Genomic DNA, 18,686 nt, shown 5'->3' with positions numbered 1-18,686 from the left:
TTACAGAAACATACAGTCACTGGATGTTGTCATCAGTGATGTCATTTGAGATGTCATCAGTGATGTCATCAGTGATGTCACTGACCATGTCATGAATGATGTAATATGTGACATGATCAGCAGTGGATTGCGGGTGCGCGATATATAGTTAGTGCAACTAACTATATATGGAATTTCAATGGTTTTGTGTGAGTAAAATAAGGGTTTTTAAATGCTAATTCCTAACTATATATGGTCTATAACCTATGGTTTTTTCAGTGAATATATATATATATATACACATACACACACATCCATACATATCCAAATACATACATAAAAGATGTACCTGTAAATAATCAAATAAGTAGGTACAGCAACAGAGGCACCCCTTATTGGAACAGATGTTGCAACACTGCCTCTCAAACGGCTGCATCACTGCGCCGCACCGATTCTGAGCAGTGGTGTTGCGTGAAAGTATGGGTGCTCTTCCATCTCGCAGTACGACATTTTCTACAACGGAACACCTGGAAACCGGGTAGCCGAAGTGGACACTGCCCTGGTTGAGTAAGCCCTTGCCTTCGCTGAGTGGCTTGCTAGCTTTGGAGGGGTAAAACTGGATAACCTTGCAATGGTAGCTTTTGTGACTAAAGCACCTTGTCGAACTAAGATAGAAACGGCTGATCAGTTTTTCGAAGCCGTTTAGTAGGATGCAAGTAGAATTTAAGACATCTTGTAATGTCAAGTGTATGGAGAGACCTTTCTGCTGGTGATGCTGGATTTGAAAAAGTTACTAGTATGATAGGTTCATTGAGATGGAACTGCGATGGAACCTTTGGAATGGATTTTTAAAAAAATTTTGTTCTGAGAAGCACGTAATCATTAGGAAAACATAAGAAGGGCTCCTGTGTTGTGAAAGCCTATATTCCACTTACTCTTCTAGGTGAAGTGAGCGCCAACAACAAAGCTACCTTTCATGTGAGAAACTTACTATCCACTCTGTGAATAGGTTCAAATGGAGGTTTCATAAGTTAAGAAAGAACTACATTTAGGTGTCATTCTGGGGGAGGTGCTCCTACTGAGGGAAAGCTCGGAACAACCCCTTCATGAATGGAACACAGAGAGAGGAAGTGTGAGAATGTCTATATCTTGATATTGCAGCGAGATCTACTTTGAGAGAGGCATGCACTAATCCTAATCGAGGCAGCAAAGGAGATGAGGAAGAATCTGCTCAGGTGATGCCTCTAATGGATGCAGATTGGACTGCGGACACCATAAACAGAACAGTTTCCATTTTAGCTTGATGGTTTTAATGACTACTTTCGATCTAACTTCCAAAGAATATCCCTACATTCCTGAGGGATATTCAAATCTCAGAACTCGTGGAATGCAGGAGCCATGCACATATGTCGAGAGAGGCTGAGTCCGGATGTAGGACTTGGCCCTTGTTCACTATAAATAGAGCTTGCGCAGTCCGTCGGTGAATGGGATTGGACTCAGACAGCAGCAGAAGCTCCGTGAACCAGTGTTGCCTGGGCCACTTGGAGCAATCAGGATGAGGCGACAGCGCTCCACTTTCCTTTTCTTGAGAACCTTTGGTATGAGAGAAAATCATATAAATAAATCCCAGACTATTTCATCAAAAAAGCATTCCCCGACGATCCTGGAAGCGGGTACCGACTCGTGTAGAACTGGCATTTGGTGTTCTCGATTGTCGAGATGAGATACAATGTTGGTTTTCCCCATAGTGAGAATATTCTGTTGAGCTCCGACTGATCCAGTTCCCACTTGTGACAGCCTTACTTGGCTCTGCTGAGTGCGTCTGCCAAGATGTTGTTAGTTCGGGATATGTGCTCGGCCCTAAGAGAGATCTTGTGTGTTGTGAGCCAACTCCAAAGCTCTTGGCCTTCCTGGGAGTGTGTTAGCGATTTTGTAACCCCGTGTTTCTTGACATAGTGCATGCTGGTTGGATTATCTGCACGAACCAGCAGAGATGATCCTGCGATCCCTGGTAGGATAGCTTGCAGGTTGAGAAAAATGGCTTTCAGTTCTAGTCGGTTGATATGCATGGTCTTTGGGAAGCGTAGATCACTTCCCTTGAATATGCAGGTCCTGCAAGTGACTGCCCATGCCTTCCAGAGAGACATCTGTAGTTTTGATAAAGTCGGGTCTTAGAGGCAAAAACGCGAGGCCCTTCGAGAGAAGAGATATCTGGAATCACCAGTCTAGAGTCTCTACCATCTTAGGGGTGATACTTGTCAGATCCTCGAAAGACCATTGTACCTGGATCCACTGTTTCTGTGGCTACTCTTGTAATGGTCTCATTTTTAGGCATGCAAGAGGGACTAGATTGATTGTGGAGCACATCATGCCAAGCATAGACCTGTACAAGCGCACTGAAACTTTTTTCTGGAGACTTTGATTTTTTAGGTCTCGCCTGTCGATGCGCATGCGCATCGAGCTTGCGAGACTATTGCGGCTTAACCACTCTTTAACTAACAAGCAAGGAATCGTGGCGATTCCTTGCAGTGCCCGTGACTTTTAAGCTCAATGCGCATGTGCATTGAGCTTAAAAGCGCGTGCACATCAGTTCCCTCAGCCGCAATCGCCGTCTGTTCCCTCAGCCGCATTCCTCCGACACCTTTTGAAGTGAAGCTTAGCTTCACTTCAAAGGCCCCGGCTTCTTCACACCCACATGCCGCTCTCCCCGCTCCGCCCCCTCCCCTGCCCGCCGTGTGCATTTCTCCTCCACCCCCTCCCCACAGCAATGCCCTCCGTCTTGTTTTTTTTTTTTTGCATTACCAGCTTTTCAGTCTTTTTCCTTTGGGGGGCCTGCAGTGTTGTGTTTAAAGGCCTATATGATTAAGGCACACTGGCTTGTCTTCAGTCTGTATGACAGGGCACCCCCTCCCTCCCTTACGTTTGTAGTAATAGACAGCATGTGGTGAAGGTCACACGGAGGTCAGCTAATGGGACGCCTGCCCACTTCTTGCTCTGTGCATGCTCCGGGTGTGTGATAGTAAGCTCGACTCCCCCACCCCTCCCGGCCCCGTGGTTCTCTCTGAATACAGTGGGTGGGATTCTGAAACTGTTTACGGTGTTCCCCACTTACCATAACACACCCCTAACCACAGTCTCTCCTAATGTCAGTTTTCCATGACTGTCTTCTGCCCCTAAAAAAATCACTTTCTTTTCGTAAATCAGTACGGCTTTTAAATCAATTACAGCTTAATCTCTGCGCCACCAAACCACATGTAAGTCATCACAGTAGAATTGAAGCAGTCATTTTCGGTGCTTTGGAGGTGTTGAAGCTGCGCAGCCGCAGTGCAACCTCTGCCAGCAGGGCCCGCGCCTTCCAGGTCTCTCGGCACCATTATATTGCATTAAACGGAGAGTGTGTGTTGGATTGTTGGGACCTGGAGTTCGAGGTCGCCTTTTTCTTACCGCCCCCCCTCCCCCACTACAACTTCGCAATTTAAGAATGCAAACGGTATTTCCTGCCTCTCGGAAGCCCGGCGAGGACCCACAGGCGGCCGTTGTACATTTGTACCCTAAAAACCATCGTGTGAGGGGCAGGGATCCACTTGTGTTTGCACTTCGGTTGCCTTTGAAAAGAAACGCTGTCACCCTCACTCACCCTCAACCCCTCACCCTCACTCACCCTCAACCCCTCACCCTCAACCCCTCACCCTCACTCACCCTCACCCACCCTCACCCACCCTCACCCTCACTCACCCTCAACCCCTCAACCTCACCCACCCTCACCCACCCCCACCCACCCTCAACCCCTCACCCTCACTCACCCTCAACCCATCACCCACCCTCACCCACCCCCACCCACCCTCACTCACCCTCAACCCCTCACCCTCACCCTCACTCACCCTCAACCCCTCACCCTCACTCACCCTCAACCCCTCACCCTCACTCACCCTCACTCACCCTCACTCACCCTCACTCACCCTCACTCACCCTCACTCACACTCACTCACCCTCACCCTCACCCTCACTCACCCTCAACGCCTCACCCTCACTCACCCTCAACCCCTCAACCCCTCACCCTCAACCCCTCACCCTCACCCACCCTCAACCCTTCACCCTCAACCCCTCACTCACCCTCACTCTCACTCACCCTCACTCACCCTCAACCCCTCAGCCTCACCCTCACCCTCACTCACCCTCAACCCCTCACCCTCAACCCCTCACACTCACTCACCCTCACTCACCCTCAACCCCTCACCCTCACTCACCCTCAACCCCTCACCCTCACTCACCCTCAACCCCTCACCCTCACTCACCCTCAACCCCTCACCCTCACTCACCCTCACTCACCCTCAACCTCACTCACCCTCACTCACCCTCACCCTCCCTCACCCTCACTCACCCTCACCCTCACCCACACTCACCCTCACCCTCAACGCCTCACCCACCCTCAACCCCTCACCCTCACTCACCCTCAACCCCTCACCCCTTCACCCTCAACCCCTCACTCACCCTCACTCTCACTCACCCTCACTCACCCTCAACCCCTCACCCTCACCCTCACCCTCACCCTCACCCTCACTCACCCTCAACCCCTCACCCTCACTCACCCTCACTCACCCTCAACCCCTCACACTCACTCACCCTCACCCTCACTCACCCTCAACCCCTCACCCTCACTCACCCTCAACACCTCACCCTCACTCACCCTCACTCACCCTCAACCCTTCACCCTCACTCACCCTCAACCCCTCACCCTCACCCACCCTCAACCCTTCACCCTCAACCCCTCACTCACCCTCACTCTCACTCACCCTCACTCACCCTCAACCCCTCAGCCTCAGCCTCACCCTCACCCTCACTCACCCTCAACCCCTCACCCTCACTCACCCTCACACTCACTCACCCTCACTCACCCTCAACCCCTCACCCTCACTCACCCTCACTCACCCTCAACACCTCACTCTCACTCACCCTCAACACCTCACCCTCAACCCCTCACCCTCACTCACCCTCACCCTCACTCACCCTCAACCCCTCACCCTCAACCCCTCACCCTCAACCCCTCACCCTCACTCACCCTCACAACACATATTGTGTTACAATAGGTGTCACATTTGCGAAAGATAAAACTATCTAGAGATGTAGCATAACGACCAGAGCTGCCATATAAGTCACGTAAATACAAAACATGTTGCATTCCAAATGCTATAGGTGTCACTCATCCATTTGCAAAACGAAAAATGTCAAACTCTTCTATTGCGAGACCTACTGCATTTTCAATGCTTGTTTGTCTTTGATGTCTTTCTTGTGAAAGAAAAGCTTTGTTTTGGATTGTATCTAGGGTGGAGCCTAGAATCATGATCGTCTGTTATGGAAAGGTTGTTGACTTCTGATGATTCACAGTGAGACCCAGTTTGTGAAACAAGCTTTTGGAGCTTTGGACGATAGCAATGGTGTTGGAACTTGTAGCAGCCAGTTGTCCAGGTAGAGGAATGCCTGATGCCATTGTTTTCAGAGAGTGGCTGCTACTCGGGCAAGGCATTTGGTGAAGATGCAGGAGATGACTTGAGGCTGAATGGGAAGACTCTGAACTGGTAATGGTTGCCAATTAAGGTGAAACAAATATATTTGTGGTGTTTGGGATGTGGAAATATGCATCCTATAAGTCCAGACTTGTCATACAATCTCCTTGGCTTAGGAGGTGCAGGATGTCGGGGAGAGTGACCACTCAAAAGGATTGCTTCTGCAAGAACGTGTTTAATTTCCTGGGGTCTAAGAAGGGTCTCCATTTCCCCAATTTCTTTTTATAAGGAAAAAAGAGGAGTAGAATCCCATGCCCCTCTGGGAAAACTGAACTTTTTCGATTGCTCCCTTGGCCAGCATGATGAGGGCTTTCTTGAGTAAGTGAGGACGAGGGGCGTGCACGCCCTTTGGTGGATTGTTTTAAGGTCTCTTGATAAACTCCAGGGTATGGCAATATTTAAAGTGATAGAATATGCATCTATCAGAAGTTATCGGACTCCAGTGGTGGGGGTAGTTGGTATTGTTCGCACCCACGAGATTGGAAGAAATGGAGGTAGCCGGCACCTGGTTGAGGTCACCGTTTACGACCTGGGTCTCAACTCTGGGTGGGTTGCTTTCGTCGAGGGCCTTGCTTTGTATGTGCCGCCGTGGGTGGTTGACAGTAAGGCTGTTGTTGGGAAGGAGCTTTGTATTGTGAGTGGAAGAGCTGATACTATTGGGTGCACTGGTATCCTCTATAAGCCAAAAATTCTCATCCATGTGCCCATCGAAAGGCCAGCTTTCTGAATTGAAGAGTGCCAATGAATCTGGCTGTGTCTGTGTCAGTCTCGATGCCCAACAGAGCATTGTCTACGTGTTTCCCAAATAGGATTTCTCCATCATATGCCATATCAAGAATTTTGGACTGCACTTCCAGCCTGAAGTTTGTCGCTTTGAGCCAGTCGTGCCTTCTTATGAATGCTGCACCTGCGATTTGGCTAAAGCCAGTGGAGGCTATGTCCACTGCACAGTCTATGATCACAGATGATGTGCGCATACCTTCTTGCCTCTGACTTCGGGTCTTCAGGCACTAGGTCAATGAGGACCCCAATGTCCGACCACATCTGCCTATTGTAGTGGCCTAGAATGGCCAGAGAGCTGGCCACACAAACCGAGATGGCAGACACGGTGGACAATCTCTTGCCTATGTTGTCTAAGTACCTGCCCTCTTTGTCCAGTGGTGCAGATATGGGAGTGGATGGATTTTTAAAGCGACGTTTTGCCAATCTCTTGCCTATGTTGTCCAAGTGCCTGCCCTCTTTGTCCAGTGGTGCAGATATGGGAGTGGATGGATTTTTAAAGCGACGTTTTGCCGCTTGTGAAATAAAGGAATATGGTTTGGGATGTCCTGTAAGACAGGCGGGAGAATTCTCCGGGGCCCTATATTTCTTGTCAATGTGAAGCAGTACAGCTGCCACCTTTGTGGGGGTCTAATCTATAATGGGGATGGCTCAGACTCATTTCCCTTATCTGATCCTTAGAATTATTAGGAGGCAGTCTGACTGCTTGACCAAACTTGAGAGCTGAAACCTTGTTGCAGCCTGGGCATTAAGTTATGAAAGCCACCAATGTCCTCCGGAGGAGAGCCCACGGGCTATGTTGCTGGAGGCGATGGAGTGGAGATGAGATAATAGTCCAATTCATCAGGGAGAGAATGAGGATCTAGAATTTCACCTTCTAGATTGTCATCTGTTGACGATGGGTCCTCTCGTCTTGGTGGTACCGCTATGTTATAAGTGTCATTCTGGGTATCATAGGTGGAGGAAATGGCCTTGGAGTTGTAGGGGAGGTAGGCTGAGGTGGAACCACTGGTTCCTCCTGCGGAAGTTCAGGGAACCTTTTCTTTAGTCTTGCAACATGGCCTGTAAGTCCTGAAAAAGTGACATAGGCCCTTGAATGTCTGGCCTGTGGCTCATTATAGTACTGATAATGCTGGTCATAATGCCACTGCTTTGCATGAGGTGCATACTAATGACCATAATTTTGTTTTCTCTACCTGGAGCTCTGATGTTCTGTGAGCTGCTCTAAACGGGCCGATATCGTCCGACTCCTTCAGGTCCAGCAGATACTTGGGGTAAAAAGAGAGACTTTACTGGGGGAACATATTTCAAGCCTTAAGGAAGTTTTTGCGATTCTTTTCATTTTAATTGTCATTGAGGCGATGGTCATAGGAATGAAGGCGTCTGGTTGTCTTGATGTCATTGGTGTCATCGTTACAACCCCAGTCGACTGAGTTGTCGTCAACATGGTCTTTAACTGAGTTTTAGTCGACGAGATGGGTGCGTCGATGGATGGCATTGTCGTCTTCAACGTCGACGGTCTCGATGAGATGGTTGTGACCGTCGTCGTAATCGTAGACAATACTATTGTTGACTGTGATGGTGCTGTAGACAGGGGCTCTTAGAGGAGTCTTGTGCCTCACCATCGACGGTTCTGAAGTAGTATGCAGGTGATCCCCAACCCTGTTGAATGGTGTACTGGGCTCAGATTAGGCGGCCTCTAAGCATATTTGTTTCTTTTTCTCCTTTTTCAGAGAGTTTTTTAAGGGCCGTTCTGCTCTCCTCAGATGTTCCTTGGTCATGGGATCTTAATCTTTTGTAAGATCTTGCAGAGGTATTACTATACTCCTCAGAAGATGTTGATTTCTCTGTTTTGGCTTTTTGAAGCCACAGGAGAAGCCTCCCCTCCTTGTCCTTCAAGGTTCTGGAGGAAAAAGTGAGGCAAATTGTACAGTCCTTTACCTTATGCTGGGGGTAGAGGTAATAGAGACAGTCCTTATGTGGGTCATCTACATGTTAAGCAAACACAAGGAGATGGCTCGGGGGCGCTAGAGGGCGCACAAGCAGAATGGCCGCCCTGTGGTGAGGCTCCGGTATTTATCCTGCTTAACTGGAACGAAATCTGCTTCCATAAACCCTGCGTGCCTATAAGTACATTCCCCACACTCGGTGAAAATTTGGAGGCGATCCGAGTCTCGGAGGCTGAGTAAGGTGACCTGATCTCCCGTAGGCGGCGGCCGATGGCAGGAAAGACCGGGGATCGCCACGAGGAAGCAGGCCTCCGTGGTCGATGACGGATCTACTGGGACCGACGCTCCGCGAATCGAAAAGGTGAGACAATTCTGCCAGAGAGATCGAAGAGGAGTGGTAAGGCACCTGCACGCACCCGTCCTACTTATGGGATAAAGCCTCACGTGACCCGTTAACTGAAATACGGGCTCTACTAGACTTGCGACCGACACATAGACCGGCGGGGTGGAACGGAAGGCCGGATCTAGCCCAAATCACCGACGGAGTACTACGATTCTAGGCCCCTGCCCCCTTCTCCAGGGGGGGACCCTTGCGGCATGTGAAGACAGCGCTATATGATGCGCCAAGGGACTCGATGCGCTAACTGCGAATGTGGAGAAAATTACCTGCACACACTGCTGTGAGCGCAGCCTTAAGCGCGACAACTTGGGACACTTATTAAAGGGCGGATCCATGCGCTGACCCCACGCAGCACGACGCAGACTGCTGAAGTGGGCAGCAGGGCCAAGCGCTTCGCACTGATGAACGCTGTGCTAGATAACGCTAACCAGCGGCGGAGAGACGCTATTAACAAGATCTGCCGTGACGCTGTGAGGGTGTAAGCTGTTGACCTTTGGCAGTTATTAATTGCGCTCCACACTACCACGCAATATCGGACATATCACAGACAAGGCCCAGCGGGGTGGTGTGACCTAGGGTCAGCATCGAGAACAAGAATATTGCAATTGCGGCGGACCCCACCCTTATCGCCACAGTCCGGTGACGCTGGGGACAGACAGCGAGATATTGACACAGCACTGGCCCCGAGAAGTGTTGAATAATATCCGATCACCGGGTGCAGTCGGAGAAATGGGGAAGCCGGACACCCGCCAGCCGAAACTCAACTTTGAGGCTGCCAAAAAAGGGGCTAAACAGAATTTGACGGATGCCAAAGTGGACAATGCAGATACGTCGGGTGGCAGTGCGCCATCGCAAGACCTGGACATGCGGCAGATATTGCAGGAAATGCGGCAAGGATTTGCCACAATCGTCGACAAGGTGGTCCGCAAGTCCTCCAGAATGGACGCTATTGTACACAAGGTGGACAAGCATGAAGAAAGAATAAAGGAGACCGAGAGGCGCATATCGGACAATGGTGACACCACCGCCAGTCATGCGACGCCATTGACGAGAATGGATAAGTTGTTACGTATCATCGCCGCGAAGAATGAGGATTTGGAGGCCCGCAGTCGACGCAACAACATCCGCGTGACGGGCATTCCAGAATCCACAGATACTGGGCGTATGGAAGATTTCATTGAAAAAATGCTCATAACTAACATTGGAGCTGAGGCATTCTCCACACATCTTATCGTGGAACGAGCACATCGTTCCCTTGGGCCAAGGCTGAAACCAGGCACGCCTCCGAGGCCCAAAATTGCGCGTCTGTTGAATTACCGCGACCATGATGTGGCACAGCGCGCGCCAAACAAAACCTGTTGTATAATGGGGTGTCCTTCTCAATCTTTCCAGATTTTACTCCAATGGTACAGGAGGAGAGGCGCAAGTTCATTGAGAATAAAAAGAAACTACGAGCAGCACAGATCGATTACACTTTGCTATATCCAACGCGTCTTCGTGTGACTCACCAAGGGAAACAATGCTTCTTTACAAAACCACAGCAAGCTGAGGACTACCTACGATCGCTGAAGCGGATGCAGCGGGGAGGAAATGTGGCAAGATGCAGGTCAACCAAGAACATGAGCAAGGCACGGACGAGGAAGCCTGAAATGGGACAGCCGCCAATTGATTACACTTACTAGGCAATGCTGTTGGTAATGGTAAAGCCTGGTGAGAAAATGTACCTGAGTTCGAAGTGTGGATTTGTACCCCAGAAGAACTGCAGCTGTTCCAGTGGTAATGTATTCCGGGACCCGCTACCCCCCCTCAGTTGGAGTCTAGAGGTCGTACAGGTCCAGAGGCTCGAGGAGGGGAGGGCGGCTGTGTAACCCTCTAGAATGGCCCCCTACGGGTATTCCCCTGAACTGGATTGTATTTGTTGGGGAGGGACTGAGTTCTTGTTGGGGAACAGGGGTAGTGGGTGGGTAGACTGGTCTGGCAAGTTGCGGTTGCTTCAGTGGGTGGGGGTAAGGTTGGGGCAGGGTGGGGAGGAGTGGGGAAACGTTAGCTATGTCTTAGATAGCGCGAATGCACATGATGACACTATACAGTATTCTGATATGTGGGCAGCGGTTAGCGATACGCAGACTGGGTGGTGTTGCCTGCTCTTTATTGTTTCTATCTGCAACTGGCGAACCACCTAACAAATCTTTAATGGTCATATCCTAGAATATTAGGGGTCTAAATGATGCTCGTAAATGTAGGCAAGTATTGTCTTACCTGGACAGGCACAAAGCACAAGTGGTGTTGTTAGAAGAAACGCACATCCCCCCGCAGACTAGCCCTTCCTTTGCCAGCAGGTGGGCTGGTGGTAGATATTTCTCTTCTTATTCTTCTTACGCCAGGGATGTTGCAATATTAATTAAACAAGCCGTCCCATTCACATCCCTTGGTCAACTGGTCGATGCAGCCGGGCGTTACGTGATAGTATGGGGGAGACTGGGAGATTGGACGGTTACCATTGTGAATTGGTATGCTCCCAATACTGACGCTCCGGAATTTTTCACACTGTTATGGGGTAAGATCCTGGATATTGGTTCCACACACATCATCTGGGGAGGGGACTTTAATGTGGCACTGACACCTACACTGGACAGGGCGGATGGTTTGGCACACTATCATCGTAAAGCAAGGGAGGCCCTGCAGGGTATAGTGGAGGAAGGATCATTGGTTGACAGCTGGAGACAAACATCCTACGACACTAGAGGGCACGCACTTCACGTCATATACAGGTACATGGGCACGTCTGGATTACTGCTTCTTGACAAGGGGTTTAGCGGTTGGTGTGACTGCTGCAAAGCATCTGGCCCACACTTACTCTGATCATTGTCCTGTACTAGTCACACTGACGGTGCCTGGATTTGACTGCCCTAGGCCAGCCTGGCGGCTACAGCCCACTGCTTTGCTCGATACATCCTTTAGAGAGGAGTTGAGGGACAACATACAGGACTTCTTTCCACGCAATAAGGGTACGGTCGCAAGCGTAGAAATGGTATGGGAGGCCTTTAAGGTCACGGTACGCGGGTGGTGCATAGCAAAGGGGTTTGGAGTACTACGTGACATCCAACGCACAATACATAAACTAGAAGTTGTCCTGAAAGAACTAGAGAAGAGAATACAAGAGGGGGACAAGGCTGATGCGCAAAAGGAGTTTAGAACCAAACTGTCGGAGTATGAGGAGGAAGGGAACCGGGAGTCGAAATTCCGAGGTAAATACTGCATTGCTGGGAAATACAGGGAGGGTGAACGCCGAGGGAAAGCTTTATCTGAAATCATAAAAAATACGCGAGGCAATAATAATATCCTCGAACTTTCTGACCGTAATGGGGAGGCTTGTAGGGAGAATGCACGCATCATGGAAGTACTTACCGGGCACTACCAGAGCTTATACACTACACGGGTCTCGGGCACTGTGGATTTTGATGGTTTTCTGGGAGATGTGGCCTTATGTTGGCTGAGCGATGTTCACAGAAAGTTCCTGAGTACCCCACAGGTGTTAGATGAAATTAGAGAGGCGATTATGTCTTTAAAAAATGGGAAGGCGCCGGGGCTAGACGGTATACCAGTGGAATTCTACAAATGTTATATAGACATTATGGCTTCGGTATTACGGGAAGTATTTGAAGACTCGTTGGAGGGGGTACACTCCCACACTCCATGCGCGGGGTGGTGATCACATCTCTTCTGAAACCAGGGAAATACCCCATGGAGTGTGATTCCTACTGTCCCTTGTCCCTAATTAATTGTGACGCGAAGATCTTGGACAAAGTACTGGCTACAAAGCTGTCTTTGCTGATTACTCAAATAGTGCTTCCGGATCAATCAGGGTTTGTCCCGTCTAGAGCGACCAGTCATAATCTCCGTACTCTGTTTTCACTTACACAAACAGTAGCACCGGAGTCTCCGCTTGCTGCTGTGTTCTTGGATGCCTCCAAGGCGTTTGACGCCGTGGAATGGTGCTATCTTTTTACTGTACTGCAAAAGATGGGTTTCCCACCTATGTTTCTCGCATGGGTGCAACTATTATATAATAAACCCACCGCCAGAGTACTTGTGAATGGTCACCTTTCGCCTACGGTGTCTTTAACCAGAGGCACATGGCAGGGATGCCCACTATCCCCCTTCTCTTTGCCATTGCGATAGAACCTTTGGCCTGCAGGTTACGACAATTACATAGGGACAGTGCATTCCGTTGCCTCCAACAACAGATCTCTGTTTCACTCTACGCAGACGATGTGACACTATATGTCACTGATCCGCAACACAGGCTAAACGGCCTGTTAAGGGAATTTTTGGTTTTTGGCAGACTGTCGGGCATAACTATAAATTAGAGCAAATCGCAGATTTTTCCACTGACCCCAGCGGTGTCCGAATTCCCTTTAGATTATCCTATTGAATGGTGCCACTCCGACCTAAAGTACCTGGGGATCCGGGTCTCGAGAGACAGAGATGAGATGTTAAGGATGAACTATGGCACAGCTATGATGAAACTTAAAAACACCATTACCCGCTGGAATGCGCTGCCCTTGTCAATGGCGGGAAGAGCCTCACTTATCAAAATGGTCGTGTTACCTAGGTTCTTATATTTCTTCCTTAATATACCTTACCACCCAGGGGCTTTCTTTTTCAAAACTCTGAAATCAGAACTGATTAGGCTGGTCTGGGGAGGGAGGCAACCGAGGCTCCAGTGGGCAGAGGATATTGCACAAATTGCGGATTCCTCTACTGTATGCACAGCGCATGCCCTTGACTTTTCATCCCAAAGTGACTGTGATACAAGAAACTGGCTTTCAAAAGATGTGCAAACGTCTTCACGTGGCAATATGGGGAGATTTGTTTGTAAATGGAGAGTTTCGAACTAAGGAACAATTCTTTGGAGAAACTATCCCTAGCCCCCTAGAACTTTTTTATTACATAAGGCTACGGGAGGGAATAAAGAATCTCCTTTCCGATTTTCCACGGGAGCCAGAAGGTGTACCGCCCCTGAGCGTCCAATTGGGCAGCACTGATGGTACACACCTGGTATCGGGCATATACAACAGCCTTCGTACACACACCCCGGAGGTGGTGGGTTCGGCCAGGCGACACTGGAGCGGAGACCTAGGGCGAGAGATAACTGACGAGCAATGGGAATATTGTTGTGACGTAACGGGACGTATCACTTCCAGTTGTCAATTTAAGATTATACACTACAAATTTTTGCACAGAGTTTATTACACACCTGCCAGGAAATATAAATTCAAACTAACTGAAAGATGCAGACGACCAGGGGCTGGTTTTTACCATCTGGCCTGGGAGTGTCCAAATGTATGGCAATATTGGGAGCAGATACATGCTGCACTGAAGGACATGCTGACTTTCAGTTTTGAGACGGACCCAATCACCCTACTTTTAGGCTACACGGCACACATACCTAGGGGCAGCAGGAAGTTCGTAGATGTTGCTCTGATGCTAGCTAAACGAAGACTTGCATGCCGATGCGGGAGGGGGAGAGCCCCTAAGTTCAAAGAATGGCTACAGGATATATTATATTGTCAGGAACAGGTTGGAATATATGCTGAAACGCAGCCAGTAACCTCGAGGCCCAAAGACATATGGGGACCTTTGCAGGGCTATATGCTGCAACAGGGAAACACGGATGAAGATGGCGAGGGTGGGGAGGGTGAGGTTGGGGAAACTTCCAATCAGCACTGAAATGTACCTGAATTTAATGTTGATCGCTACAGATGAGGCTGGGTGCGAGGCCTGATAACGGTAGAGCTCTTATGATGAATTATGATGCGCCATCCCATTATGTATAATATGCTGCTACTTATGCCATGTCTAGGATTGAATGACCCTGTAGGATTCTTTTATTGTCTATCTATGCTATTGTCGTGTGTGAAATGCTACAACTCTGCTCACTGTAAGATGATCAAGTTATGGATCTTGGACTGTGCTATCTACGTGCTAATTGCGCTGTCTTTTTGAATTGTAATTGGAAAATGTCAAAAATAAAGTTATTAAAAAAAAAGCAAACACAAGGAGATGATGGACGGAGCACTGAAACTGAAACATCCTCGTTCTTTAGCTCACTTTTCCACCCCAGTTCTAGCCCAGCTATATGCAAATCAGGCTTGACCCTGTGCCTTATGGGAACAGTCCAGCCCTAACTGCCAAGCCAGGTCTTCCCTTTGCATCTTTGAACCGGTTTTGGGGTAACACTCCTCATCAGCCAGGCTAGCTTGAATCCAGTGGCAAAATGAGCAAGTGACCCACGTCTGGGCATACCATGCAAACTTCGGGAAAATGAAGCAAACACAAGGAGATGATGGACGGAGCACTGAAACTTTTCAGACACTCACCCCCACAGTCATACATCTGGGTTGAATCCATCATCATTCTTTAGCTCCCTTCGCCACCCCAGTTCAGACCCAGCTATATGCAAATCAGGCTTGACCCTGTGCCTCATGGGAACCGCTCAGCCCGAACTGCCAAGCCAGGACTTCCCTGGACCAGAAACAAGCATCCTGGGACCAGTTTCATCTACATGTAACCTTTTCTTTCCCCGGGTTTTGAAGGGTCTGAGAAGGCCTTTTTTGTCAGACATTGTAGAAGTAGTAGGAGTAGCTTTCAGAATTTTGCTTTAAGAAAAACTGAGCAGAACTCTGGGAGGCTCCCTTCACACAAACTTTGGTGAAAATCTGAGGGAATCAGACTCTCTTGGGAGTGTTTTAAAGGGTGCTATCGCCTGATTGGTTAAGGTTTGAAGTTTGGTCTTTTTAAAAGAAGGACATGGATAGGCTATCTAAGTGATTGTTCATTGCCATCATAGCCTATGATAGTGATACCCACTGCTATATTATGGTACTGTGGGACTTCAACGAAGGGGAATGATTCAAGCATGTGAATCTATGAAAGATCCAATCCTGGAGAAAAAGATAAATGACCAACCATAAACTAGGAGTAATCTTTCAGGGTGTGAGGGTCATTAACTCCCACTTTAGGAATTTGTATTTGAAAAACAGAAATATTTGGTGTATGCGGACTGAAATACTGTAGTTGCACCCCAAACTTGCAGTGCCTTTAGAGGCATGGAGTTCTCCACCGCACCAGCAGTGATCTTTCAATGTGGCATGCAATAGTCCGTCAGGATGCCAGACACATTGGTGTAATTGAAAAGGACCTACTAGTGGCTGATGTGGTGAATTATACAAAATGTCTGTTTACTGATTGAGGTTAGGGTATTATGTTTCCCAGATTACAAACGTGCCTAAATCTGGAGAGTTGACCATTACGATTCATCCTTTTATCTACACCCTTTGTTCACTTTAAAGATGGTAGATTTATGGGCAGATGCCATCTGCTCTTTTGACACTATTTTCAAATAATACATGGTAATGAACAGTTTACAAAAAACCATAGAGGGTTACCCCAGAATACAATATTTTACTTGAAAGGAACTTAATGGAAGACTGATAGTCTATTTATTAACTTATAATACATGGGATTACGTAATCCCTGAATAAACAGCAGTCGATAGTTTGTTTATAATCAGCAACTTGTGACGCATCAAGTCGCAAATTATAAAGAAAACACGACAGAACTCTAGTATTATAAGGTTACTACTGTTGAGTTCTGACGTCACAATGCCTGCTGCCAGAGCCAGCAGCCAAGGTGAAAGACAGGTCTGCTCCATTTTAATAGTTTACAATGACAATCAGAGAGAATATGTTGTTTTGCACTCCTTAAATGGAGAACAGCTAGAATCTTTCTGCATGCTTGTACACATTCTGTCCTACAACAGCATTGTTGTTTTTTTTTTTAACTGACTTGTATTGAACTGATTTCTAATATCTGTTGGAAACAAATATCTAACAGGTTTTTGATGTGTTTAATTTTGCACTAGAGGTTCTATTCTTAATGTTTGCAATCATGCTCGCTCTTTCATATCAAAAAGCGAACCACCAAGGTTTAAAGTGGTTTGTGATAAAGGTGATGGTGTGATGGTGTGACCATGGGGTAAAATACACCCTGGCTTACATTATGAGGATATTACAAGTCACCTCAGAGTTCCATAACCTTATAGAGGAATTTGTCCTTCAGCCTCATTTCTCTATATGGTTATGGAACTCTCGGTGGCTTGCAATATCCACATAATGTACGCCAAGAGAGGGTACTTGATCGATTATATTAATGTTGTGTGTTATATTGAGCAACTCAACAAAAAATCTGTTGGTTTGATGTACAGAAAACAGTTTGAGAGATGGGTGCCTTCTTCAGACTGCACCAAGAAAATAACTATTGTGCCATACTGCACAAGGAGAAGACGAGAGCTCATTATTTCCGCAGAATGCCATGCTCAAGGGGACAGCAATTAATAAGAGGAGAAACCAGTTAGGAACAATACTATAGAGTGGTTAGACTAGGGAAGGGAGAAAGATTAGAAGGGAGGGTTATGTTGGAGGAGGAAGGTTAGAAATGAGTGTTAAGATATGGAAGATGAGATGTAAAGGTGGGTTGATAAAAGGTAAAAGGTGAAGAGGTGGTTGGTAAAGCAAGCAGAGAAATTCAAGAGAAGAGAACTAGGTGTAATATAAGAGGAAAACAATGGCTATGTAAACATATCTTCTCTTATTATCCACAGAAAACCTGCTGCATGTGATCAGCTGAAAAAGTGTTTCATGACACCAGAAGTAATAATGTAAGTGAAAAGTTATAAAAAAATAATATGTCAAATAAAAAGACTTTAACACTTGGAAAGAACTTCCTTGTCTCTTCCTTCACTGCAACATTTTAGAGAAAGGTTTTCTAGCAATACATTTGTAAATAATTATTTGACGAAAAACTATAAGGAGCTAAATAACACAGAATCCAATAGTTGGATAAACAGACTTGGTACCTCATGAATAAATGCATACATGGTCTTGAAATTCAGCAGTTTGAACCAACCTGCTTTTATCAGTGATCTGTTCTTGCATCATTCGAAGCTTTGCAGGAGGAATGTATGCTCCACCTGTGCGTGTTAGAATTGGATCCAGTGCTTCTTTCTTTTTTTTAGCTGGGGGCTCAGCATCGGGGGCCATATCCTCTTTGTTGTTCTTCGCCGTAGACTCAAATGCCTGTGGCATGAACCGATCCTCACCTTTCCTCACAGGTGAAAGGGATCGTCCATACTTATTTTGTTCATAATCTTTATTACGGTCTCGGTCTCTCTCCTCTCTGTTTTTCTCTCTCTCTTTCTGTCTAACAAAAGAAGATAAACAAGATCAGAATGGTACAGAAAGTACAGTCAATCTTTAATTTTGTATTTACTTTGAACGAGACAATGTATATGCTTTAAACACTTTTGATTCAGAGCAAAAAATATATTGAAAACTAATATACTCTTAGTCTTTGTTGAATGGTCCCACCTACTGGGCGGTTCTGAAACCAGTGTCAGATTTAGAAATGGATGATTTATAGCATCTTTATGAGTTACAAATATAAAGAGTATTAATATTAAGCACATGCAAAAACAGAAATGGTGTGATATGAAGGCATTATCATTAAGGCATCATAATAAGTCTTCAAAGAAAATATGTAGTGGGCTTTGTTCTACCAATCACGTAAAAGTGATTATAAAGTGTGAAATGTTCCCATACTTTTACATTTTGTTTCATGTAATACTTTGTTTTGTTTCATGTGATATTCATGTAATATTCTGTAATACACCAATTCTTTGGCAGATAGGGTTTCTGAGTATTAGCAGACTTTGCTCTTTTGTGCAAGAAACTTAATTAAAATGTGGCTGGATGTACATCCCCCTTGGGCACCTGAGCTTCACTTCAAGCCTCACTTCTTAAAATCAGCACAAAGTAGTTGCATAGTAGACAGCAGGCTGTAGAAAGTCAAATCCATGGACAGAGCTGGTCGGAAGTCAAGGAAATTGGCTCATGATTCAGGCGTGAAAGAAAGAGCTAGAGGAAGGTGAGGACTTGGAAATGTAAGGTGGGT

The 18,686-nt window shown here is 47.1% G+C and overlaps 1 protein-coding gene across 4 annotated transcripts in view; it reads right to left on the bottom strand.

Annotated features, from left to right (window-relative positions):
* Positions 1-18,686, bottom strand: part of CWC22 (CWC22 spliceosome associated protein) — a 377,345-nt gene that overhangs the window by 186,973 nt on the left and 171,686 nt on the right. For all 4 annotated transcript variants that reach the window (XM_078681477.1, XM_078681479.1, XM_078681481.1 and 1 more), the window contains one exon: positions 17,643-17,936. In XM_078681477.1, coding sequence (XP_078537603.1) covers positions 17,643-17,936 — 294 coding nt within the window. The remainder of the gene's footprint in view (positions 1-17,642; positions 17,937-18,686) is intronic.

Source organism: Lissotriton helveticus, chromosome 3_1 (genome assembly GCF_964261635.1).
Source record: "Lissotriton helveticus chromosome 3_1, aLisHel1.1, whole genome shotgun sequence".
In the NCBI taxonomy this organism is placed as follows: Eukaryota; Metazoa; Chordata; class Amphibia; order Caudata; family Salamandridae; genus Lissotriton; species Lissotriton helveticus.
This window is presented reverse-complemented; position numbering and strand designations above follow the sequence as displayed.